Here is a 24,913-nt window from a genome sequence, read left to right as displayed (position 1 = left end):
CGTGTTTCTGTAACGTACACATACACTCTTAGTCCTAGACGTGATAGAAAAATTACTTTAGTTAAGCATAATACCGGAAGTGCATGTAGCAGACTTCGAAACACCAGGAACGGGAGATTTAAGGTAAAGAATAAATAAGTTAACTTCGAATTCGTAAGTCTTGAAATTTATAAGCTATGAAAAAGGATAATTTACTAGAAAAGGATAACTAGAAATTACTACTGAATAATATGGAATAGTGGGAAATACACATACATGTCAATCAGAGATTTTCGCAGTAAAACGGGAAATAAGATTTAGTGAACGTGTACAAACTTTCCATTTTTTCTATATATATTTTACAGTTATTCAGGTGTTTTTTGTTTTGTTTTATGTATGTTTGTGTGCCAATCTTTTGTTTTTTCTTTTTCTTTCTTTTAAGTGTTAGAAGGCCCCCTTTTTAATTTTTTTTTAAATTTTTGAAATATTGGATCTAAGTTAAACCTGTAAATTGTATCCCAAATGTTTAATGCAGAAGGTTGTTGAATTGAGAGGTGATCGTACTCTCTGCATGAACAACAGACAAAATTATGCATGTGAAATTTAATGTATGTCCTTGATCTCTCCTGTCATAGGGGGATGGGGTGGGGGTGTTGACAAATTGGTTAACGATTCTGTAAAACATTATTTGCACTAATCTTTTACATAATTGTATTTTAACCTCAAGCAAATAATTACTGTCGTAGACTCACTGGCCATGGACTTATTCAAGGTATAGGAACAATATTTCTGCGTTTAGATATATTTTTTACATCCCTTACACTGAGTGAAGCAATTTAATAGTTTAACATGCAGTTTTCAATTCAAACGACTTAACATTAATTGCAATATTCTTAAAATAAACATGCAAGTTTTCTACTTACGTGTGGATCACTCCCTACTATAGTTCAAAATGGTTAATACACCTAAACACAACGCGTCATAATTGCAAAGACCACATACATGTATGACGTCATATGTACAGGTTTGGCCGAAACTTGTAACTAAAGGTCTCTTTCAGCCCAGTTAGTACTTTCCCGTACACAAGTGCACAATAATTGGACTAGCAGTCCATTCTTCTGATTGCAAAAGCAGGAGCAAATGCACCGCCTTTGTTTGTATGAATGACACTTTATATCTTTGTTATTCATTTTCTATCAAATATTCGATTATCGCTAAACCCCCTAACTCTGTCACTTTCGGGAAACTCCGCACTGTTTTGTAAAGGAATGCGATTGTGACGTCATTTTTTTTTTTTTTTTTTTTTTGCATTTTCTTACTAAATATGTTACATTTGAAAACCAACTATTTACATTACAACTGTCCAAGATGATGCGTTCTTTATATGCATTTATAACAAAGAATTCTCTGACATGTTCTCAAGTCTATATTCCAGTAAGAGATATTTGCTATAATAACAGAATAAATATTGGTTGTCTATCCAGCTCTGATAAAACTGCGAAATTGGTAATGTTTTCCCCTCACCCAATGATAAAGAACAAGGTACGTGCAACACGGAAGGGGGGGGGGGAGAATAACTTTTGCAATTTCAATTAAATGTTATACTTGGCATTAAATTTGACGTTAATTATTGAGCGTCAAAATGACCAGCGATATAATCCCAATGTATTTAAAGGAAAAATTGGTTAAGATACTTTGATTGTCGTTTCTTTATGATTAACAAATCCTATACTTGATTTTTTGCGCATTTGTAATACCCCCCCCCCTAAAAAGGAGGAAAAGAAAGATTATAACCTTAAATTTATTTAATTTAAATTTCTTTAATTTAATTTATACTTTAAATTGTATTCGTAATTATACCAAAGCATTTTTTAATCTGAAAATTTTTATGCTACATTGCATTTTTCCGTTGCAATTGGCCACTTAACATTGAGATTACAGGCCCGTCTTAAAATTATCAAATAGATACTGTCCAGGCGCGGATCAAGGAATTTTTCCGGGGGGGGGGGTTCTCCAAGGTAAAAAAAAATTCCAATCCAGAAATTACTTGACAAGCAAAACAAAACAAAAAAAAAAAAAAACAACGACCCCCCCCCCCAAAAAAAAAACAAAACAAAACAATTCAAAACAAAAAAAAAACCTTAACGCCTTTCCAAAAGTAAAGGCATAGCAAACCCAGAAAATTTCTTTACCATTACCAAACGTTAAAAAATCCCTGTTTCCTGCTGGTGGTGGTGGAGTAGTCCATGCTATTATGGGGGTGGGGGGGAGGGTGGTTCGAAAGTCAATTTTTATTTGCTTCATTATATCCAATTAATAACTCTGCAAATTCCAGTGGAGGGAGGGGGATCCGGATCACCCCCGTCCCCCTCTAGATCCACGCATGCTGTCTTTACTTTTGAAAAAGTTGTCATAATCGAAACTTTTACCGTTTTCAGAAGGTGACTAATCAAAGATGAACAACTCTAAAAATGTAAAAATAAATAATGTATAAAAATTATGTTTTCCCTCCCCTTAGTTGGGTTATTCCTCCACTCTCTGCCATAGGCTCATACATTCACTGTGTCTGAGAGAGGAACGAACGACAACTTTGCATAGGAGATTGTTATTCCTCCTGTTTTCCGCAGACAATATTAGATCTATATTTTTTCACGAATACACCAATAGCCTACATTTACAGGAGTTCTAATGAAAACAAGAACTGGAAACCATAATAAATACAAAGTAAGTATCGAAAGTGAAAAAGAATTATTCACTGAAATTAAGGAAGCTCTAAACACTAATGAAAAATGCTTTTTGAGCTTTGAGAAAAATATATCATATAAAGGTGCACATATTCAGTGTATCTAGTTCATTTTCAACAAAGGGTGCCTGCCTTATTTCTGCAGAAAAAATGTTCAAAGACAATGAACTATTTGTGAACAGAAATCACTGTTGTTTACTTGCATCGGGAAAATTAATGGAAATAATGTATTCAATTACTTAATCTTGGTCTAACATAACATTAAGAATACTTTAGTTCATAAGATATTGTGTCATTAACTGTAGATTCCCATTTATACTATTTTTCTTCTAAGGGCAGATCACTCTAACTCAATAAAAACTACCCTACAAATAGAATTCTTTAGTGTGCAGTGTTTGGAGCTTCCTTAATTGACGAATTTCACATTCGTAAGAGTTATCTCCCGTTGTCGGCGTAACGCTCATTTTTCTCACTTTAACCTTTGTAACTTACCTGTAAATATTTTCAACCTTTAAACGCTATCGGACAAATTTGATCTGTTCCTGTATTGCCATTGTATGGGGCAACATAAAAACATAACAAACATATTCATACAAATTTCATTTGCAAGAAATTGCCCCATAAAGTTGGTAATGGTATAGAGGGAAAACAGTGTCTTACCGGTTGACCCCTGATTGACCCCACAAAGGGAAATAACTGTAGTATCTGTGCGACTGTCCCGTGGTACGACTTACTGTCTGTATTACATCACACGGCGGGACAGTCGCACGGACCTCTTCTACACGTGGATGCCGAGCTGACAGGACGTGTCAGGGACAACAGCGGAGAGGGGAGTCGGCCCGGGCCAGAACCTACGGATATGTTTGTGTTTGTACATATTGTTAATAAATATTAGTAAAGAACCTCAAAGACTTTACTGGCGCCTAACTCGCGGGGCCCGGGAGATTCCCGTACTGCTGTCAAAGTTAGTTTTTTTTTTTTTCAGGCATCGTTTTAGCCGCCATTTTTGGTGCTGCTAGGTATATGAGAGCACGTGTTGTTTTTTTTAATGTATTTCTTGAATCAACTTTCAGAATTAATTTGTAATGTCTGTGATTTTATCTGATTTATTGTGATATTTTATTATGGATATGTCGGTAGAGGAAGCCGTATCGGCTTTAGGCCTGGGCACTCGCCCGGCTGACAGGCGGTCAGACAATCTCAATCTTCGTTCTCCGTGTAGGATGGGGGTTTACCCTGGAGAGGGGAGTTATTCACCATATGTTTATAGCGGGAGCGAACATTTCACCTCCCGTCACACACCTTTTGCTCAATGTCAGGCCACGTGGGAGGGGGGTTGCCCCTGGGGGGTCCCTCTACACCTATGCCATGCCTGCACTCGGGCATCCCCTGTGGGGAGGGTAGTGTATTACATGGAAAGTCAGGAAAAGAGGTAAGGTTTGCCCAGCCTCAATTTGGCTTACCAGGGATGATGACCAGTGATTCCCTGGAGGCCTCTCTAGGTAGCCCGTGTAGGTGTGGCTCACCTGGTAGCACTGTGGGTTGTAGCCCACCTAAATATGAATATAGGGAGGTTCCCTTGAATCCGGGATCAAACCATCCGTATTCCTTAGGCCATGTGCGACCAGCTAGTAGTAGCCACCCTGTCCTTGTGGGAGACACAGCTAACCTGGGGGGCCCTGCCACCATGGGTTATAGACCAAGCCGCTTGGGTGAGGTTGTACCACACCCACTTGACCCCACCCTACCGTCCCATACACTGTGTGTTAGTCAGCAACCTGAGAGGCCTGTGAGATCCGCACAGCTCACCTCTGAGTATGATCGTCATCATGTGAGGCCCGTAGATCCTGTAGGGCTCACCTGGGACCCTGCACCCATACAGAGCCAACCTAGACTAGCAGATTTTGGTGCGCCCTCTCTCCCTGGGGATGATTTGCAACCCCGGAGCTCAATGTCGCGCACTATATCTGCCCCAGCCCCTGTAAATGTTGGAGTGTCCCCAGCGCTGGTTCATTCACAAGAAAATAGTAACCTAGTCTCTTGATCTTTAGACACTGGCGTGACTGCTGCCAGACCCCAACCTACATCATTGTATGCTAGTTCCACAAGCACACCTTACCATGTGCCCCCATCAGTGTACACCAATCCTGGGGGTAGGCATGCCCAACCCCCAGTACCCAACCACGCCCATTCTGTGTTGTACCGAGGCGAGAGTACTCCAGCCACACTCCATGGTATGGCTATGCCCAGTGCACTGCAGCACCATAGTGTTCCTGTGTTAGTGACTTGTAGTTCTGCCCATCCCGATACCCCTGCCTGCCATTTTGGAAGGGAGGGGAAGAGGATAGCACATGTGCAGCCAAACATGTATGGGGCAGCCCATACGGGATACTATGCTAGTCAGTCAGTCCTGGCTAACCAGGCTTGCAACTTTAGTACACCAATACATTATGGCTCACCTGGTTACCAGGGCACCACACCATACCCAGTTAGGGCAGCCACTGGGAGTAAGTCCCGGTATAAGGACCTTAGGTATGATGGTAAGACCAGCTGGAAGGCATTTTTGCACAAGTTCGTTAGGTTATCTCGCAGCCAGCTATGGACAGAGGAGAAGCAGCACGACCAGTTTTGTTTTTCCCTTGAAGGGGCAGCAAGCGAATACTATACCTTGCTGTTAGAAACCAGTAGCCAGCTCCGCCTAGGTGAGATCTTGCAGAGATTTGAGACGCGTTTTGGCTCCTCTGCCCCCGATCTCACTCATCAACTCAACTTCCAGGCTGCCAATCAGAATCCAGGAGAGTCACTTCGTCAGTGGGCAGACAGGGTGCTGACTTTAGCAACTCGAGCTTTCCCTGGTGTGCCTGATGTACACACCCAAGCTATACCTCGGCTGTGTTATGGGGCCGAGAACCGTGATGCTGGCCTTTATGCGCTCGACGGACATCCCTGGATTGTGGAGGAAGCCGTGGAGCAAATGCAATACTACCAGCACTCCCGGCTACATGGGCCTAAAGCCAAGAGAGAGGTGCGGAAGTTGATCCTCGGTGAGGACACTGAACAGGATGATCCCGGGACAGTAAATGTCCCTGCTAGGGAGGAGCTTGAAGCCCTCCGGAGCAGGCTCGAGAAGATTGAGGAGTTGATTAGGGAGAGGGAAGCTGCCCACCTTCAGAGACATCGGAGGAATGGTATCCCGACACCCAGATGGACGGAGCGAGACCAGAAGCCTGCCGTATGTTTCAAGTGTGGAGAGGTGGGGCACTTCCGTAGAGATTGCCCCACCCGAGCTACAGGAAACACAGTGGCTACTGATGGGCAGAGGGGCGGGGCTAGGCTAAAAGGATCCACTGGAGAAAGGTCCCGTAGGTTGGATCCCAAGGAGCTGGGGATCGGTGTTCCCCGCTCCTGTATGCGGCATCGGCACAATGAAGGTGCATTTTGAGATGCCACCATCACCTGGGTTTTGCATGGCTGAGGAGGAAGTGGATACCCTGGAAGAGGAGGCGGGGAAGCCTGTAGCTCTCTACTCCAGTCTGGAGCCACTTGGACCAGCCATGGTTGGTAATGAATCCCAGGATTCGGGGAGGATTGACCCCTGTGATTTTGACTTGATGTCGCCGGTGTGTGAAGGGGAGGAACCCTCTGTACCCAAAGGACAGTCAAGCTCGTCTGTGGGCTTTACCATTAGCCTGCACGTGCAAGGCATCGGGGTGAAAGCAGTAGTGGATACTGGGGCTGCGGTCAGCGTGTTGTCGACCAGGGTGTATGACCAACTGAAGCCTAAACCCCCAATCCGGGAACATGTGACCATGATACAGGCTGGGGAGAATTCCAAGTTGGAGGGATTCATAGTTGGACCCGTGACCCTGACTTTCGGTAGTGAGACACATGAGGTTGAGCTTTATGTTGCCCCTCTGAATGACCCAATGTTGCTGGGCATGGAGTTTTTCCGTGCCCGGAAAGCCCAGCCTGACTTGGGAAAAGGGACCCTTACTCTTGGGGATGAGGCAATAAAGATGGAGTTTAGGAGGTCTGCAGATGTGTCAGAGGGAAGAGTGACCTTGACAGGAGGCACACCAGTTGAGGCAGACCTTTGTATACCTGTGCCTCGCCTAGTGAGGGAATTAGACAGTGTAGCGCCTTTGGCCCATCCCGGAAGTGGACTGTGTATGCCAGGCCCAGTGGAAGAGATGATGGAGGAATCATTATTGGATTCGGGTATTGAGGATATCGGTGTTACACCTCTCTCCCCAAGACTAGCCCAACCTTCAAATGAGGCGGCCTATGGTCAAGTTTCTGTGGGATCACTGAGTTCTGTGGACAAAGGCCCCACCCTGGAGGTAGATATAGATGGGGTCACGTAGGACCATGATGCGGAAGTGGGGACAACCCCATTTGATTCTTGCATTTCCTTGTCGTCTGACAGTGCGACACCAGAGGAGAACAGTGCATGTCGTTTATACAGATCAAGGCGGAGGCGTGGGCGACGCCGGAGGGTGAGTTTACCCTCCAGGGCCTGATGGTGTGACTGGTGTCACAGTTTCTCAGTAGTGAGTGGGCCTGATGATCTTGGCCCACTCCGTTATCGTTAAACAGCTGTAGGATGATTGTCTGGGAATTATCCCGGACAAACCACCTGGTTGGGAGTAATCCCGGACTTGTTACCTAGGATTAATCCTGGGTGTGGTTTTGCCTGGAGCTTGCTCTTGCACTTGTATTTCTTGAGCAGTTAGCCCGGGAGGGTGTTAACAGTGCCCCAACGTTGGAGATGGTTCCGGACCCTCTTTCCTGTGGTAGACTCCAGCCTTTCAAAGAAAACAGGGGGGAGTGTAGTATCTGTGCGACTGTCCCGTGGTACGACTTACTGTCTGTATTACATCAGACGGCGGGACAGTCGCACGGACCTCTTCTACACGTGGATGCCGAGCTGACAGGACGTGTCAGGGACAGCAGCGGAGAGGGGAGTCGGCCCGGGCCAGAACCTACGGATAAGTTTGTGTTTGTACATATTGTTAATAAATATTAGTAAAGAACCTCAAAGACTTTATAACTTTTGCAAATGTGAAAGTCATCTCGCATTTCCTCGAATAAAATCAAAACGTTTGGTACCATTGTAGATGATTATTCAGGCATATGAATAATTTAAAAATAGATGAAGAATTTACAGTTTCATACATTGAAGATAATATTTGCGAAAACGGAATTTCCATTTTATTTATCGAAGCAACAGAGGGATACATACTATTGGGGGGGGGGGGGGGTCCCATCCCTCTCTTGTTTGAATAAATTTAAAAAAATATCAATATTCCATTTACAGCAAAGGGGAGTTGACATATATTAATGTTCGTTCACTAAAAAAAATTAAAATTCAATGCAAGTTGAATTCACGTAGAGATGTGAAACTGAATACATGTACATGTATTGACTATAAACCGGACACGTGCACATAAAATCCTTAGAAAATATAAAAATCAATACAATATTAAAACGAAACATACTAGCAGTCAGTATTAAATCTGCATACATGCATGAACGAATTAGTACTTCGGGGATTCAATACACCAATTATATCTGCAGATGTAACCGATGTTTCATCAAGCTCGAATGGCCTGCGTTGCAAAGAAGAAAGGAAGGGGAGGGGGTCTTACAATTTCAGAAGTTCCATATTCATCTACATTTAAATGCAAATGTTAAGTTCTAAGTTTGCGATAAAATATAATGTAAATAATATTTTAAAAGCAAAAGCTTTTTTCCAGCTTGGAATTTTTATGTGTATTTGTAGATTCATAGCATTGTTTTTGTCCCAAGTCTGAAAGACGCAGTGAGAAACGTTACTTACGGAGAAGGGGGGGGGGGGGGGATTCGCTATTAATTCAAAAATTGTCGTTTAAAAAAATACAAAAAATATTTCAAGATTATTTTGGCAACCAGCTTCATGAAGAAATTATTTTTTCCAAAATTAAACGATAGTTTGGTTTTTTTTGTTTTGTTTTTTGTTTTGTTTTGTTTTGTTTTTTTTTTTTTTTCCATAAAAAACACGCACTTTTCAATGCTAAGATTAACCATAGTTTTCAGTTTAAATTCTTCAAAATTGTTTCTTTTGATTTGTACCCCTACAAAATTACTTTGTTTGTATGTTTAATAGCTAAACGAATAAGTCACTGAAATTTGACAGCTAGGCTAATCTTCCTTTTTTTTTTTTTTTTTTTTTTTTGAACAACAAGGATTTTATATTTAGTCAGTTGAAAATTTCTTTTCCTCGTGAACAGCCATAGGGAGGTAACCTTTGGAACTTCCTGTCCAAATATGACTCGAACGATTTTGTCCAAAATGTGCATACAAATAGTAGATATAATCATGTATAAAATATACGGAAATAAAGAAAATTAAACGATAGGAATTTTTGGGAGGGGTGTGTGTGTGTGTTGTACATCCTTAATACAAATCTGGCCCTGTATTTTTCTAAACTACAGTATCAAAGTAAAGTAAAAAAAATAAAACATGCTTTCTGAATCTTTGGAAGTCCACGCACAACGATCAAACAAATTGTTTCAAACTGTGTTCACTTTTAATCAATTCGTCTAATGATATACAGCTATCGAGGACATTAACAATGATATTGTTTTCGTTGATATTGTTTATTCATAAGTTTCATCATGTAGAAAAGTGTTAACTTCTATACATAAATAAATGATGAATTTAAGTGTATGTAGACTTTATTCCATGACCAACAATCTATATTAAAAGAAATAAACATATATTTTATCGGAAAAGCAACACTTCAGCGGATAATTAGTTAATTCATTTATTATGAAGACATACATTTTAACTGGATGCTCTATTGTATAGCAGAAATAAGATTAACACTCAACATTGCCTAACTTATTCAGTCAGGTTATCTTTCACTTACAAGATGTCTTAAAAAAGACAGCTACCAAAACAGTGGAAACTTAGTTATATTTATAAACAAATGAGATAGTTATAAACAACAATGTTTTTACATGTATATGCAATAAATAGCATTGTTAAATTTGTTAAGGTTCCTTACTTAACCAAAAACTTATATATTGAAAATGATATACAACATAACAAACATAGAACAAAGGCTATTGATCACGTGACACATTTAGTTCCGGCTGGAGAGGATGATAACTGAACTTCATTCCGAACGTCCGGAATTTTCTCTTGTATGTCTTCATTCTTTTTCTAGTCATAAATATCTATCGAACGCTTTTTCTTCTTTTTAAATAGTATGACACCTCCCGCCACAAACAAGGCGATTACAACTAACGCCACTGTGACGCCAGCAGCAATTACTCCGCCATTGCTATCCGTACTGTCAGCTATAAAAGGACTGTTATTGTCTGAAAGGAAAATTAAATTAATAATTAAATGGAGAATGTGTATTGAAGAAAATAATCCCTGAGCCTTGTGTTTGTTGATATGAAGTCAATATGGTGCCAAATACCTGTTTGTAAATTTTCAAAATAACGCAAAGACAAAGGGTACAGAGCGCCCAGCAGTATTAAAATATATTTTTATTGTTACCTCACAAAAACCTTTTAATGTAAATAACAGAGTCTAAAGGAACCGTAAACTGTGCACCAAGTTTTTACTTGGTTTACGGATAAACAAATACTTCGTATGAATTCATATTAAAAAAAATCACCAAACGATGAACCTTCAATTCATGTGATAAAACATATCTTTATTCTCTATAAATCTACGAAGATTAAAGTTAATCACCTGCACTGTACGGTGTAAAAAGCGATGTATGTGTTAAAGATAATCTAACATTTTAAGTCGACAAAAATTTAATAAGATTTTCTACAAATGATCAAGACTAACAATTATGTGAATAGTAACATCTCTTCAAAATATAATAGTAATAAATAAAGCGATATATATTGGTTTCGCACGACACACGTACAACATGCCTCTGCATTTCATAATAAAATTCATAACCAAAATTTATTAAGACATTCTGCACTGTCTGTGTATATTTATATGGTTTCATTCTTGCAGTTATAATAATTTCATTGATACTGACTGATGAATTGAATTTATGATTTAAATTCAATAACTATATATGAAAGTTTATGGGGAAAACTTATATATTTACATCCACTGAATATTTTCTCCGTTATATCTAAAGAAAACCATTGCTGTTTATCAGTTCATGAACAACACTAGGCATATCACCTGTACAGATTTCTTGATCAGTGGCTGTTCCATCAATTAAACGTACTATGATGTACTTATCAATAATACTATTAAATAATTAATCATTTTAAGCCTACTTTAAATGATTATTTATTTCAGATATAAATATAAACAATAAAATGTTTACGCGGGTTATGTATTTTTTCTGCAACAGCTGCAACATTAATTCCCGTACTAACAACCAAAGAAAGCATTTTATTGTTTAAATTCAAAAACAGATATCAGAAAAAAGTATTACAGTTCTTATTTATTGGAACTATTGTAAAACTTTGATAAGAAACATGCTAATGCATATGCATTGGTATTGCGTACACGCACATGCTTTTCATACCTCTTACTGAGATTGGTCTTGACGTAACATCCGCCTTTGTGGTGTCTAGAAACAGAATTGTTATGTACAGTTTCATCAAATTAAAAGGATTGAGTATTAATTTTTCATGTTCTTATGAGCAAACTGTTTTCAGTTAAAAGACACCCTTTTTCTCCTACAACTGTGTAATACAAAAGATAAATGACGCTTGACACCTGAGTTTTGATTGACAATTATCGTCCAAAACCCCTCACATTGAAGGTAATATTCTGGAATATGCTACTTAATTTTTACTTGCCTTTTTTTTTTTACAATCTATATAAACAATTCAGTATCTGAAATAATATACCAGTGATCATGCATAGCAATCATGAATAGAAACCTGTCTAGAATATTTTAACAAATAAAGCAACATGAAGGAATCTTGCACAATTTTCATACAGCATGCCTCTATAATCAAAATTTTTAAAGACTTTCCCAGTGTCTGTGTATATACACGTTAATGTTTTTTTTTATTCATGCAATTATCAAATGATCTTTGTTGACAATGAATTATAAATAAAATTTTAAATCTTAATTTACTAATCGTAAATATATATAAAAAAACAATAACTGAAAAGTATTTGGTTTCACGGGATTGAGACTGTTTAGATGGGAATCTCGCTATGAATGAAGCATTTCATACCTCCCACAGTCAAAGTGGGCTGTGACGTAACTTCCGTCTTTGTGGTGTCTACAAACAAATCAGTAATTAAGTTTTATCGAATGATACTATTTGTCTGTTTCCTAAACGTGAATTTAGCCGAGGGTTATTAAATTTTAAAGAAGGACTTAAAAATTGAATAATACTTTAATAGTCTCTATACCAGATTTCGCAACATCTCATCTACAACTTCTTTGTAAGTAAGTGCATAAACAAATTGGGCCTGAAAAAGGCTACTGGAATTGATGGTATTTTAGCAAAGATTGTTAAACTTAGCCATGAACATATTTTGAACCCTGTAACTAATATTGTAAATTTTTGTTTATCTTATAATGTTTTTCCAGATCGTATGAAAATTATAGCACAAGTGGTTCCTCTTCATAAGAAAAACAGTATTTTGGAAAAGGGAAACTACAGACCCTTTAGTATCTTAACTACATTGTCAAAGATTTTTGAAAGGGTCATTCACAGTCAATTATCTGATTTTTTAAATTGCCATTTTAATGATATGTTATCAGCTTTTAGCCCAGGATATTGCTTTCAGAGTATATTGCTAAAAATTGTTGAAGATTGGAAATATACTGCAGCAATTATGATGGATCTAAAGCCTTTGATTGTATTCCACATGATCTAGTTTTAGCAAAATTAAATGCATATGGTTTTACAAATGCAGCTACAAGTCTAATTTCAAGCTATTCAAGCAATCGAAAACAATGTGTGAAACTGGGAAATGTTTGTAGCGATTTTTTTAGAATTGTACAAAGGTGTTCCACAGGGTTTAGTACTTGGTCCTTTATTTTTAATATTTTTATCAATGATATTTTTTTTTTTTCATTTTGTATCTGATTGCGACCTCTACAACTATGCCGATGATAACACTCTCTCAAACTCGAGCGACGATATTATCTCACTAAAAAATACATTAGAAGCTAATTGTTCAACCCTAGTTAAGTGGTTTGAGGATAACCAAATGCAAGCCAATCCTGATAAATTTCAAGCTATATGTCTCGGAAAGAAAAGAAAACATTTGTTTTGAAATTGATGGTAATATGATTAATCTGGAAAACGAAGTAAAATTACTTGGCGTGACTATAGATTTTGAACTTAAGTTTAGCTCTCATATTTCAAACATTTGTAAGAAAGCTTCACAACAACTGAATGTACTTAAAAGAATAGGGGTTCACCTGACTAAATTTGGAAAACTAACAATCTATCATACATTTATCATGTCAAGCTTCAATTATTGCCCATTAGTTTGGCATTTTTGTGGTCAAAGAGAGACAAGAAAAATGGAAAAAAAAAAATACAGGAATTAAAGAGCATTTATGACGACTACAAAAACTCATATAGTTATCTTCTGGATAAATCAAAATTGCCATGCCTCAAACTCCGGCGTATTAGAACAATGGCCATGGAATGTTTTAAGATTTTAAACAAACAAAGCCCATCTTACCTGCACGATTTTATCCATATCAAAGAAACGCAATATTCTTTTAGATATACGAAAACTGCTGTTTTACCAAAAACAGAATCCGCAAAACTCTGGAATTCTTTACCAGGATCTTTTAGAAATATTACTACTTTTAACCAATTCAAATCAAACATAAGTAGTTGGTACGGAAATAGTTGTAATTGCTGTGCTTGTCGCTAATTATAAATTTTATTTTTAGATAATAGTAAACAGGGTTTATTTCAGTTTGTTGGTCTTATTGTGATGAATACTATGTCATATGTCATTGTAATGCATCAAGGGGTATATTGATATTTTAGTAGTGTGATTTTTAAGTACTGTTTCTTGTTTATTCTGTATTGTTGTATTATATGTAATATTATTATGTAGTCGGAAAATAGCTCTTCAGAGCTAATGTTTTCTGTTTGATTTACCCGACTTTAAATAAATATTATCTTATCTGTGACGTACGGAGATTAAAACTTGATACCTTTTAGTTTTATAATATATGAGTGTTAAATAATCTGAAATGCAAAGACATATTTGATAATAGAGATAAACTATGCATATAAACACATGGTTTTGTAGGGACAGAAAATTTATTGACTGCTCTAACTTCTCTCCGCATCGACCTCAACTCCAAGATATGTGAGATGTCATGACCTAAAAATATTTCATTTGCTCGACACGACAACGAAACACATTTTGACTCGATACATTCTTGATAAATCGTTTGTTGAGTTGTAAATATTTCATCATTAATCGGTGTCTATATTTGGTGTCATAAAACTTCTAAATTTAATCAGATAATGCACCCATTTTGAATCAGTGATATATTCCGCAATTCATATCGGATATTTTAGGTACCAAAAGATTTTTCTTGTCAATATATCATGCCATGAACTTTCAAAATGGATTCTTCGGTTCAATTTGATAGTATAACGAGGAAATAAAGGAATGAGAGTTAAGCCAAATATAAGAGCAAGTAACTCATTCTCCTCATACCTGCTACAGTAGTCGTTCGTGATGTTACGCCCTCTGTTGTCTTTTCTACAAGTAAGGTTTTTAAATTGCAATTAATAATAACGATTTTTATTTTAAAATATTTACGTTTCCAACTGTTTTATCTTTGATAATTCTTTGAAAGGCAGGTGTGTTAATTTCTCGATACTAACAACAGAATTTAAATTTCGCCAAGTGAGGGGTCAAAGTGCCTAATAAGCATGTTTACTTTCCCGGGCTGACATTGTGTATGATGTCAGTGGGTAGGGACTATGGAAATTGACATGGTTCGTGTATTTCAATTCCATTAAACAGCTTTTTTGATTCATACTCACATTTAATATGAATGAAAAGAATTGCTGTCTATTTTTCTTTTTTTTTTGGGGGGGGGGGGGGCGAGAGGGGGGTGCTTAAGATAATTGGAAACATGGAAAATGTATTCATCAGTCTTACCCCATTATGCAAATTATCCCACGTTTCCAACTGTCATTAATGCCCTGGCATACCCAACAGACTAGACAGTAATTTCTTAAATATGATAAATCCTCAAGGCCTTTTTTTTTACTTGACTCTTTGTTTATTTAATTTTTTGAAAAATAAATTGAACACCAGAAACTGTCAGTTAAGATTGGCAAATTACAGGCAGTGTTAATTGAAGACATATATTCCATGGGAGCAAACACGGTCTAGGGAAGCAATCGCAAGGATTCGAAATGGTTAGAAAAGATAAGGTTTGGGCAGGTTAGGAATGGGACTTGATTCCTTTTGTTAAAGTAAAACAAGCGTCCATGCAGTTTATTGAGCATGTGTATACCCTACCTTTTATAGTAGTTGACTGTAAATTTATCACCTTAGTAGTCGATTCTAGAAACAAAGCATGTAGTTTTAGCAAAATTTCCCCACGTTATTTACTGAATCTTGTCAGCTGTGTAAACATTGTGATAAAAATGTTTAGTTACATTTTTTGCATCAGTATAAAGATTTATTGAGAGGGCACGACTAACTTAAAGTTTATGCTTTGATGGCTTGAAACAATGTTTGAAAACCATGGTTTAACAAATATATAACAAAGGTAAAAATTATGTTAAGTAAAAAAAATTAAAATTAAATATGGATTTGATATGAAATATAAATCTTAAGTATTATGAAAATAAGCATTCAATAGAATATTCGAAGTTTATAAAAAAACTGAATGAACATGCAAACGATAAATGAAATATAAAGATGTCTGCTTAATTTTTCGATTAGGCTTTCGTTAATACACATGCAGTGTAATGTAAGGTGTCATTACGGACCTGTTGGAAGACTGGTGGTCATCTCACCCTGTATCTGAGTAGTTGTTTCTACAATTTGTCACAGGAAACATCTTCAAAGGATACTTTCTTTTAGTTATATTATCATATACCGTATTCCTTTCACATAAACTAATGTGCGAGATCAACACCTAATTATCATTATGCCCATTGTGCTGTGAAGAACACTTATTATACAGTTTTATGTTTATATATACATTTTGAATTATCTTTCTTCTCTCATGTTCCTTACGTTAAATAAAAAATCTATTTAAAAAATCAGTCATATAAATCTTTTGTAGGACTTAACTAATTTTTTTTTTCTATTGAGCCCAAGACACCATTTGCGCAAAGAATGTGTTTGTAAACAATGGACCGAAACCCTTAAAAATAGGCGTTAGCCTTATAGATAGTGGTTTTCACACTCTTCTGTTTTATTTTCAGAGAATGGATACAGTTGAATCCATGGTGCGAATTTCGTTGTCTATATTTTTGCATATTTACTTTGATTTCAAGAAATCAAACTTCTTAGGTGCCCAGAAGCAGAGAAGAAGCTTTTTAAAGAATTGAAAATAAAAAGAGAGGCAACAAATGGAAACATTCTCAGCACGCTTTGGTTTGGGAAAAATGAACGTCTTAAAAGCAAAATATCGTGCAAAAGGTGTTCTCATTGGCCTCCAAAGAGCTGCTTTATCAATTAGCTCACGTTTTGACAATTCTTTCTATTGCAATTTGTCAATTTTCAAGGAAATATACATTCTAGTATTAAAGTAGAATATCTGAAGTAAAGCATGGCGTCACAAATTGGAATCACTGAGACTTAACCCGAACATTGCCTGTTTGAATGACACCGTCATAAACCTAAGGCTAACATTAACTGAATGCATAGATTGTTATGGAATAAAGCTAAGAAAACGCTAACATATAAAATATATAATAAAATATGCATAAATACATTAAGATGTTTTTGTTTTGCTTCGAACTTTACTTTTGAAGTTGTATTTTTAGATTTATTTTTCTTTTTGATTGCGATAGTTCTTCAGAATTATGTCAGTAGAAGAAATATTACCTATCTAATACGAGGATAAGTGAGATCTAGTTGTAACACAACGAATAGTTTATCATGGCAGCAAATCTAGAATGTTTTTGTCAATTATTTAATATTGCATGTATTCGTTTGGATAAAGTTAATCGATTGATTAAAAGGTATATGAAATTGTTATACCAGAACAATTTTAGAAGAATAAACAATTTTTAAAACATGCATATTACACACCTTCGTATATATCCGTCGTGGTACCATCAATACGTGAAGATGTTTTGTCTATATTTTTACAACAAAAATATATACAGTTGCTCGGATCAGAAACATGCATATCATGTGTTGATAAATAAACTTACTCGTTTTTAAAATGAATCAAAACATACTTGACATGCATATATAACTACAGACCTGTTTCAACATTAGTAGTGGTATCATCATAGTGTTGAGTTGTTTCTAACATGTGGCAAAAATAGTTAATTAAAACTTATAAATACCAAGTATGTAGGAAGAGTATGATTTTTTATATTATAATCTCAGACTTATTGAGCAAAATAAATATCGCCAGTAATTTTTTTCCATGCAAAGTAACGAACAGTACACTACATTCATGTGTAATCATGTTCTTAATGACTTTTATCTACAGAGATGATATATAATTATGTATTTGTAAATGTACACATTTTTTGATCTCAATGTTGTAGGAGACACACTGGTTACTTTATAAAATATTGGGTGAGATATTATATCTTTTGGTCACTAGAAAATGGCTTGTATCCTGGAATATGGATTAGAAAGGTATATAGGTAAAAAAGGAAAATTCGTTAAATCAAACTGGATAATAGTTGATCATGCATTATTATACATGTTACATTTACCACTACAGACCTTTTTCGACGTTACCTGATGTTTCATATTGTTGTTGCGTACTTGTTTCTATAATGTAAATAAATAGCCCTGAAATCTCAGTGAACAGAATGAAAATACACATTACACCTGATAATTTTCATCTTAGACACTTGTTTATTATTTAGACCTAAAGTAATGGGAGAGAAAAAAAAATAATGTTCGTGTGTAGAGGTGTCGAATGATGAATGAGTGAATATTTAATAAAACATACTAAGGTATGAAACATATTCACGGCGAAAGTTTGATTAAACTTATTCAATATAAAAATGGCGATTTTTTTTTTTACATTTTAACTTCTACATTTTGAAAAAAAAATTACATTGAATTGTGTCAATAATTATCAGATATCTACACACGTAAAGAAATAATTCATGTTAGTGGGTAATTCAATTTGTATGTACACCTGATTTATGACAGAGTGCAATACAATAGATGGACCAATTCACACAAATTTATAAAGCTTTTTACAGGCCTGATTTAAAAATCTAAAAAATTGATTTTTTTTCTCTTACGCCGACATATTATATCCTTATAATTATTTTGTTTTATTTTATTAATATATATTTTATATTTTATTTTATTTTGTTTGTTTATTTTCATATATTTAAAATATTTCTATTTGACATTAAAACATAATGAAATAAACAACTGCAGAAAATGCCCCTTTAAGCGCTATAATCTGATATTCTAATACATACCCGTTGTAGTGCTTGAATCATTAACAGTAGAGGGTTCTACAATGTGAAATTACAGTACTAGTATACTTAAGTTTTTATGTATGTTTCTTATATGTGACAAATACATACTTTTAAATTTTCAAATTGTCAAGATAAATTATACACATATAAATAACCTTTTTTGATATGATATATTTCGGGCGATTATACAATATTAATATTCTATTTTAGTTTGATATACAATTATAATTTTGTTCTATATAAAAATTCAAAGAAGTCCTTTATGTATGTATTATCATGTGCTCTAATTAAAATATAACCCCAAAACATACCCCCTTAAAAAGGCCCATGGGCCACAACGCTCATCTGAGTCACCATGGTATTGCTGTTCTACATCAGAAGAACGTTTCCTATGTATTCTTATGTAAAACTTTGATCACTATTTCACTCCAGCTTATTCCCGTGGATCAAAATTTGAACCTACACTACCCGAGGAAACTTTCCTAATTAGTATGACTAATGCTTTTCTTGAGAAGCAAATTTTTAAAGACTTTTTAGCTCACCTGAGCCGAAGGCTCAAGTGAGCTTTTCTGATCACTTTTTGTCCGGCGTCCGTCTGTCTGTCTGTCTGTCTGTAAACTTTTAACATTTTCGACTTCTTCTCAAGAACCACTGGGCCAATTTCAACCAAACTTGCCACAAAGTATCCTTGGGTAAAGGGGATTCAAGTTTGTTCAAATGAAGGGGCACGCCCTCTTTCAAGGGGAGATAATAAAGAATTAGTGAAAAATTAATAGCATCTTTTAAAAATCTTCTTCTCAAGAACCACAAGGCCAGGAAAGATGAAACACATGTGGAAACATCCTCAGGTAGTGTAGATTCAAGTTTGTTCAAATCATGACCCCCGGGGGTAGAGAGGGGCCACAATGGAGGATCAAAGTTTTACATAGAAATATATAGGAAAAAACCTTTAAAAATCTTCTTCTCAAGAACAGCAAAGCCATGATGAGTCATATTTATATGGAAGCATCCTCAGGTAGTGTAGATTCAAGTTTGTTCAATTCATGACCCCCAGGGGTAGGGCGGGGCCACAATGGAGGATCAAAGTTTTACATAGAAATATATCGGAAAAAATCTTTAAAAATCTTCTCAAGAACAGCAAAGCCATGATGAGTCATATTTATATGGAAGCATCCTCAGGTAGTGTAGATTCAAGTTTGTTTAAATCATGACCCCTGGGGGTAGGGCGGGGCCACAACGGAGGATCAAAGTTTTACATAGAAATATATAGGAAAAAACTTTAAAAATCTTCTTCTCAAGAACAGCAAAGCCATGATAAGTCATATTTATATGGAAGCATCCTCAGGTAGTGTAGATTCAAGTTTGTTCAAATCATGACCCCAGGGGATAGGGTGGGGCCACAATGGGGGATCAAAAGTTTTACATAAGAACATATAGAAAAAATATTTCTTCTCAAGAACAGAAAAGCTATGTTTAGTCATATTGATATGGAAGCATCCTCAGGTAGTGTAGATTCAAGTTTGTTCAAATGATGACCCCTGGGATAGGGAGGAGCCATAATGGGGGATCAAATTTTTACAAAGGAATATATGGGAAATTTTTTTTAAAAATCTTCTCAAGTACAATAAAACCATGTGTTATAATGACATGGAAGCATCATAAGATAGTTTAAAATTCAAGTCCCCCCCCCCGTAATCATTTCAATACTGAACTAATTTGTGCTTTTGCCTAGTCAATGTGCTCAGGTGAGCGATGTGGCCCATGGGCCTCTTGTTTCTTATATATTCCTATGTAAAACTTTGAACACCTATTGTGGCCCCATCCTAACACACGAGGGCCATGATTTGAACAAACTAGAATCTCCACTACCTGAGGATGCTTTCATATCAATATGACAATCATTCTTTACTGTTCTTGAGAAAATTTTCCTGTTTTTCCATGTAAAACATTGATCGTCCATTGTGGTCCCACCTTACCCCTAGGATCATGATTTGAACAAACTTGAATCTTCGCTACCTGAGAATGCTTCCATATCAATATGACTAATCATGCCTTTGCTGATCTTGAGAAGAAAGTTTTTAGAGATTTTTCCTGTGTATTTCTAAGTAAAACTTTCATCGCCCATTGTGGCCACATCCTACCCCAATCATATTTTGAGCAGACTTGAATCTACACAATGTATTGAAGCTTTCACGTAAGTTTCAATTTTTCAGGCCCAGTGGTTCTCGAGATGAAGATGCATGATAGATGCCATTACATTTTCACTAATTCTTAATTATCTCTCCTTGGCCCTTTCATTTTAACAAACTTGAATCCTCTTTACACAAGAATGCTTTGTGGCAAGTTTGGTCAAATAAGCCCATTCGATCTGGAGAGGAAGATAACACTGTGAAAAGATTACGACGACAACATATTACGGACAAATTTTGATCAGAAAAGCTCACTTGAGACTTTGGCTCAGGTGAACTTAAGAATAAGTAAAAAATTAATAACTAAATAAACACTTATTGATTACTCCATAAAACAAAGAAAAACTATGACAATTATTCTTTATTTTTATGTTTTAAACAATTAAAAAAATAGTTTTCGTGCTGACATTGACATGGTTGCTTTAAATCTCAAGTTCTATTTGTCAAGACATAGATTTCTTTCACAACCCCCCTAATCTATGGCTATTTCTTAGGAAAATTTATACATAAATGTTCAAAAACTCTTTATCTTGGCGGGGGTGGTGGTTAGAGTGGCAGATAGGATGGTTATACAATACTGTAAAATCACTAATTTTCGAGAAGGGTTTGTTTTATTTTCGTTGTTTTCGAGGTATGAGGAGACCCGCGAACTCATATCCACCACGAACTGTAAATATCAAATTTCAAATACATAATTCTTAACAGTTCCTCAACCACGAAATTAAATCCCCCCTAACCAATTATTTTTCTTCAAACCTCAAAAATTTGACCCTAAGAAAATATGTGATTACACAGTATCATATGAATGTTTGGAAACAATATCGCTTGATTGAACAGCATGGTCTCTTTTTATTGGAATTATACAGCGTGATTGTGTATTTAATTGGATATGGTATTTGTTTTGATGATTGGATGTGTACCACATGACTCATTGTATTAGTAGTAATGAACAATTGCTAATTGACCATTGCAAATATTTATTTTCTTCTTTGATGATGCTATAACCACGTTTTATCACCTTAACTCAGATTTCAACTTACTACCCTTGGTACTTTATCTATTTTATGCTAAGTTTGAAAAAAAAACCCCAGAAATATAATATACAATTATGGACTGTTTTGAAGGGAAACATCATAAATTATCAGGACTGAGTATGGTTGTCACCTGGGGGCGCATGCGGCCGCGGGTGACAACCCTACTCAGACCTGATAAATTGTAATGCCTTCCTTCTAAACAGTCCATAATTGTTTAATTATCCTGAAGAAACTAAATTTAAAAAAAGAATAGAGTAGTAACTTCTTGTGTTCTCTTACCCACTCTTTCAAAATATGTCAAAGACAACTTTGACGTCACCGTTAGATGAATTGTTAACCGATCCCTTTTATATATCAATGATATATATGAGTTATGCTATTATGAAATTTTATTTTCATTTAATGGGAGACAACACAATTGTCACCCTACGAGTGAGGGAGACATCACGAATTGTCTCCCTGCATGTGACGTGCTCTAAACCAATCAGATTGACTGTATTATTCTAAAGGAAAAAAGAGAAAATGTGTGATTTGGAAGAAAAAATCAAAATATCTTTATAGCAAAGTGTCTACCTCAAGATTCAAAGGTACCATTTCTGGTTTTGATATTGCTTGTTAACATAGACATTTCCTTCTATTCAAAAAACCAGAGAAAATCGGGACTGTATTTCTCATATGTATATACAATGTATGTCTGTTACAAACGTTCAAAACAATCAATTTATGATTAAGTAATCATTCATTAGTGTTTTTTTGGTGTTTTTTCCCAAACTTTTAACATTCGACATCATATGATTTTTCTAACTAATTAGCATTTAGATCATTTGCCACCGACAAATGCGTATTATTCAATACGGCAACTGACTCCTCACGAAACATTCACTTAAAATGATTATAGTAATTCATTTCTTTTTTTACAGGTTATTAATTTCATGCATTTACACAGTCCTACACTTGGACTTACCATTCGTGCCTGTCGTGCCTGCATTATTAATTGTTGTTGTTATATAAGCTAAATAAAAAATGATTAATTTACATAATGCGAAAGAAATTTACACCTGTCATTCATTAATTTGTAGACCAAATAAATCAGTTATATTTTAAATGTTTAAAACATGAATTTAATAAAGCATTGCAAAATTATAAATAGATAAATGAAATTTTATCTCTTCTTGAAAAATTAATTAAAATTATGTAATTGATAAATCAAATAAAGTTAGTCAATCCTATTTTTTATTCATTGTTTATCTGCTGCATGACAGAAGATAAATACAAATGCTTGAAAAGAAACACTGCCATTCACAAGCCAGACAGAATAAAAGGCAATGTTTATATATTTCTTTTGATGACTTTTACTTGGGGTATTAGTTGGCAGAAACAGATTGAATTCACGTTTTACTGTTATTCCGTTCAAAGATTCAAAAATAACAACCCTTGCTCTCTAGGCTAGGATTTTACATTCCAAAATATTCTCTCATAATGTTATCCACATTCCTTGATTCAAGAATATATTTCTTAACTTCAAAGATGAATTTAAATTAGATCACGTAAAACTTTAAAGAATTTGGTATTTTTAAACAGATTTCATTTGTCTAGAATGAGAGAAAAAAGAGGTATAGAGTTCGTAAGAATGTTTCCTATTTAACAATTAATCTCTTCCTGGCACACTCAGAGTAAAGCATTCACTCTTCCAACAAATAACACCTGTATTAAATGATGTAACACAAATACTTTATATATTCATACTTTTGTATATATTTCCTTGTAACATATATATAACGCTAATAATAAGCAATTGGTAACATGTGCTTAATATACATATATAGCCTTACCACTAGAACTGCTCCCTGTAGTAACACTGCTGGAAACTGCAGTTTGATCTATCAAACAAGGATTTCTACTTGTTTAAGCTTGAAATCAATAATATGTTTTTTTCATTTAATTTCATAATAATGATATGATAATGCTAATATTTTATCTTAGATGACAATATCGGAGATGGATATAACTAATATTCATTTGCCCAGAATATTCTTACGATAAATTGGTGACCAATTTTTAAAATTTCAGAGTCAATATCTTTGTAAATAATAATCACAACAAAGTTGGTCCGAAAAATTGAATTTCAATAATTAAAAATACTCCTTTTTTTCTTGCTCAAGCAAAGCGGAATAATAGTGATTCACAAAAGGATCTATTCATACATGTATACAAATGTAGGGTTCATAATTCCTCTGTTCACTCAGGTGAAATGTTTCTTTCACGCTAATGATTTTGCAAAAGAAATAAAAAAGAAGTTTAGCATAGTTTGCAGGGCAAAATGTACAAAAAGATATTTAAATTTGACAAATTAACAAAGAAAAAATACACATTTATTCCATTAAGAGTTATCTCTCTCAGCATACAGTCAATGGACCTTAAAGCGTTAGGTGATATTTCTTAAGTATAAACACAATTATTAAAGTAAGTTTTGGTTAAGATTTATTGAATGAAATATGAAGATAATGAACAGTATTCAAGCTCAAAAGTCTATTGAAACAATACAAAAATACAAATTGGGAGCAGAGCAAACACGGAGCTCTAAAACATCAAAGGTGGGATTAGGTGCCACGAAGGAGTAAGCATCCTCGTAACTCATATAGCTTTTGCAATGGAGTAGATTGAATTTTGATAGCTCTATACATTCCTTTACCAAAATGTGCACGGTTGGATTTATTTCAATAGATAAAAATAAATGCATCCAGAGTTTATTCTTTAACCTTATAATGGTTAAATTTATTTTTTGCTGTACAAAAATATCTTCATCTTAATGAAAATTCTCTAAACCTTAATAATTTTCTAAACAAGTGTTAATTCTGACTCATACAAAGCTTATGGTATCTTTTTGATAAATTTAACTTTGTGTTACTGAAATAAATATGCAAATGAAATTTGCAAGATATATATGTAATGGTTATAGCTGATATTAGTAAGGATCTACCCTTTGATTTAGTAAATTCTATTTGCTTACCGACAGGTGTCACACGAGCCAGGAATCCTGTTTTAGTCTCCTGACCATCGCTGCTGAACTTTATAGTCAAAGATGTGCCAGAAGAAGTAAAGATATTCTGTGCTGGGACGGTATCTCCACATACTTTGGCAATAAGGGGGGAACTTGTTGAAGACCCTATTTTACACAAAAACTTGATAAGTATGTGACTGTGTGTATTTTAACTATTACTCATAATAACATAACGAACAAGATAGCTTTGAAAAATATGAAGCTCTGCTTCCGTGAATGTTGAGTAACGAGGAATTTAATGTCTCAAAAATAAGATTATGTATACATTTTTTTTAAAG

The 24,913-nt window shown here is 35.3% G+C and overlaps 2 protein-coding genes across 26 annotated transcripts in view; both read right to left on the bottom strand.

Annotated features, from left to right (window-relative positions):
- Positions 1 to 917, bottom strand: part of LOC133202243 (cubilin-like) — a 59,897-nt gene extending 58,980 nt beyond the window's left edge. For both annotated transcript variants that reach the window (XM_061338041.1, XM_061338042.1), the window contains exon 1: positions 903 to 917. The gene's annotated coding sequence lies outside the window, so the exon portion shown is untranslated. The remainder of the gene's footprint in view (positions 1 to 902) is intronic.
- Positions 918 to 9,420: 8,503 nt separating this feature from the next.
- Positions 9,421 to 24,913, bottom strand: part of LOC133202240 (cubilin-like) — a 54,532-nt gene continuing 39,039 nt past the window's right edge. For 2 of the 24 annotated variants that reach the window (XM_061338016.1, XM_061338015.1), the window contains exons 8-20: positions 24,585 to 24,740; positions 23,407 to 23,454; positions 22,539 to 22,586; positions 18,352 to 18,387; positions 17,633 to 17,680; positions 17,156 to 17,200; positions 16,979 to 17,026; positions 15,706 to 15,753; positions 15,230 to 15,274; positions 14,414 to 14,458; positions 11,941 to 11,988; positions 11,277 to 11,321; positions 9,421 to 10,086 (exon numbers count right to left, since the gene is read on the bottom strand). In XM_061338016.1, the coding sequence (XP_061194000.1) occupies positions 9,929 to 10,086; positions 11,277 to 11,321; positions 11,941 to 11,988; positions 14,414 to 14,458; positions 15,230 to 15,274; positions 15,706 to 15,753; positions 16,979 to 17,026; positions 17,156 to 17,200; positions 17,633 to 17,680; positions 18,352 to 18,387; positions 22,539 to 22,586; positions 23,407 to 23,454; positions 24,585 to 24,740 (818 nt within the window). In that variant the 3' untranslated portion in view covers positions 9,421 to 9,928. The remainder of the gene's footprint in view (positions 10,087 to 11,276; positions 11,322 to 11,940; positions 11,989 to 14,413; positions 14,459 to 15,229; positions 15,275 to 15,705; positions 15,754 to 16,978; positions 17,027 to 17,155; positions 17,201 to 17,632; positions 17,681 to 18,351; positions 18,388 to 22,538; positions 22,587 to 23,406; positions 23,455 to 24,584; positions 24,741 to 24,913) is intronic. The other 22 variants (XM_061338018.1, XM_061338017.1, XM_061338019.1 and 19 more) reach the window with 22 other exon arrangements.

The sequence above is a fragment of the Saccostrea echinata genome, unplaced genomic scaffold (assembly GCF_033153115.1).
Source record: "Saccostrea echinata isolate AGI-Se365-2 ecotype Australia unplaced genomic scaffold, CSIRO_AGI_Sech_v1 ptg000046l, whole genome shotgun sequence".
Classification (NCBI taxonomy): domain Eukaryota; kingdom Metazoa; phylum Mollusca; class Bivalvia; order Ostreida; family Ostreidae; genus Saccostrea; species Saccostrea echinata.
Note: the sequence above shows the minus strand (reverse complement) of the source record. Positions and strands in the feature narration are given on the sequence as shown.